We start from the raw sequence: 2200 nt of genomic DNA on the forward strand, positions 1-2200 counted from the left end.
CTTCTTCTTCTCCTCCTTCTTTTTCTTCTTCTCCTCCTCCTCACTGTCCTCACATCTCTGGCAGCCACCTTCCTCCATCTTCTTCTCCTCCTCTTCCTCCTCCTCCTCCTTCTTCTTCTTCTTCTCCTCCTCCTCCTCTTCCTCGCAGTCCCCACCTCTCCGCCTGTCACCTTCCTCCTTCTCCTCCTCTTCCTCCTCCTTCTTCTTCTCCTTCTCTTCCTCCTCCTCGCTGCCACCACATCTCCGGCGGCCACCTTCCTCCATCTTCTTCTTCTCCTCCTCCTCCTCCTCCTCGCTGTCCCCACCTCTCCACCGGTCACCTTCCTCCTCCTTCTCCTCCTCCTCCTCTTCCTCCTTCTCTTCCTCCTCCTCACTGCCACCACCCTCCTCCTCCTCCTCCTCCGGCGTCCCCCACTCCCTGACCACCCTGAAGGGCTCCCCGTGCCCGGGCACGATCACCTCGGCGGCGGCCGCCAGCTCCTCCCGGCTGCGCCTCTGCGCCGCGGGCTCCTCGCTCAGCGCCTCCCACTCCTCCTCATCCTCGCCGCGCTCGAACGCGTCCCCCGCCACGGCCACCGTGCCCAGCGCCGTGCCCAGCGCCAGCAGGCTGACGTGCGCCCGCGTGTGCCCGGGCGTGGGCACCACGCGCAGGTGCCCGGGGTGCAGCTCCAGGGGCACGCCCTGCGCCAGCCCGTGGGGCAGGTAGAGCCCCTCGCCGCGGCTCAGGTCGAAGCCCACCAGCAGCGTGGCCCGCGGGAACAGGTTCAGGTTGCCCGCGTGGTCCGAGTGCCCGTGCGTCACCACCACGTGCGTCACGTCCTCGGGGGCGACGCCGCGGGCGGCCAGCAGGCCGGGCAGGCGCGGCCGCAGCCAGGGCCCCCCCGTGTCCACCAGCACGGTCAGGGGGCCCCCCCAGAGCAGCGTGACCGAGCCGTCGGCGCGGCACGTGCCGTCGGCGTGGCGCCGGCTGTAGCCCGCGCGGAGGACGCGCAGCGAGTACAGCGGGCCCGCCACGGCCAGCGAGCCCAGAGGGGCCGTGCGGTAGCCACGGGGCATCCTGGGGGGCTTAGGGGGGATTTGGGGGGGTTAAAAGGGATTTGAGGGGGTTAAAAGGGGTTTTTGAACTGGGAGCTCACCCCACACAGACGCGGCACCGGGGGGGTCACAGGGTTTATTTGGGTCTGGGGACATCCCCGAGGGTCTGGGGACATCCCTGAGGGTCTTGGGGACATCGTGTCACCGAGGGACACCCGGGGGTCTGGGGACGTCCCCGAGGGTCTGGCTCTCCCACCTCCTCCAGCCTTGTCCCTGCGCCCAGGGGTGACATCTTCATCTCCCTCCTCCTCCTCCTCCTCCTGGGTGCTGTCACCGTCCAGGGGCGACACCTTCCTCCTCCTCCTCCTCCTCATTGTCCCCACATCTCCGGGTGACACCTTCCTCCTCCTCCTCCTCCTCCTCCTTGTCCCCACGTCTCCAGGTGCCACCTTCCTTCTTCTTCTCCTCCTCCTCTTCCTCGCCGTCCCCACATCTCCAGGTGCCTTCCTCCTCTTTCTTCTTCTTCTCCTCCTCCTTCTTCTCCTCTTCCTCGCAGTCCCCACATCTCTGGCTGCCGCCTTCCTCTGTCTCCTCCTCTTCCTCCTCCTTCTTCTTCTTCTCCTCCTTCTTTTTCTTCTTCTCCTCCTCCTCACTGTCCTCACATCTCTGGCAGCCACCTTCCTCCATCTTCTTCTCCTCCTCTTCCTCCTCCTCCTCCTTCTTCTTCTTCTTCTCCTCCTCCTCCTCTTCCTCGCAGTCCCCACATCTCTGGCTGCCGCCTTCCTCCTTCTCCTCCTCTTCCTCCTCCTTCTTCTTCTCCTCCTTCTTTTTCTTCTTCTCCTCCTCCTCACTGTCCTCACATCTCTGGCAGCCACCTTCCTCCATCTTCTTCTCCTCCTCTTCCTCCTCCTCCTCCTTCTCCTTCTTCTTCTCCTCCTCCTTCTCCTCCTCCTCCTCTTCCTCGCAGTCCCCACCTCTCCGCCTGTCACCTTCCTCCTTCTCCTCCTCTTCCTCCTCCTTCTTCTTCTCCTTCTCTTCCTCCTCCTCGCTGCCACCACATCTCCGGCGGCCACCTTCCTCCATCTTCTTCTTCTCTTCCTCCTCCTCCTCCTCGCAGTCCCCACCTCTCCGCCTGCCGCCTTCCTCCTCCTCCTCCTCCTCCTCC

The 2200-nt window shown here is 64.6% G+C and overlaps 1 protein-coding gene across 1 annotated transcript; it reads right to left on the bottom strand.

Moving 5' to 3' along the window:
• Nucleotides 1-366: 366 nt before the first annotated feature.
• Nucleotides 367-1106, bottom strand: MBLAC1 (metallo-beta-lactamase domain containing 1; the record flags this gene model as incomplete). The annotated part of the gene is made up of 1 exon (XM_041466083.1): nucleotides 367-1106. A coding segment is annotated over exon 1 (690 nt), but the record flags the coding sequence as incomplete, so codon positions are not given.
• Nucleotides 1107-2200: the final 1094 nt, after the last annotated feature.

This window comes from Pyrgilauda ruficollis, unplaced genomic scaffold (genome assembly GCF_017590135.1).
Source record: "Pyrgilauda ruficollis isolate IOZ18807 unplaced genomic scaffold, ASM1759013v1 scaffold1966, whole genome shotgun sequence".
Taxonomy (NCBI): domain Eukaryota; kingdom Metazoa; phylum Chordata; class Aves; order Passeriformes; family Passeridae; genus Pyrgilauda; species Pyrgilauda ruficollis.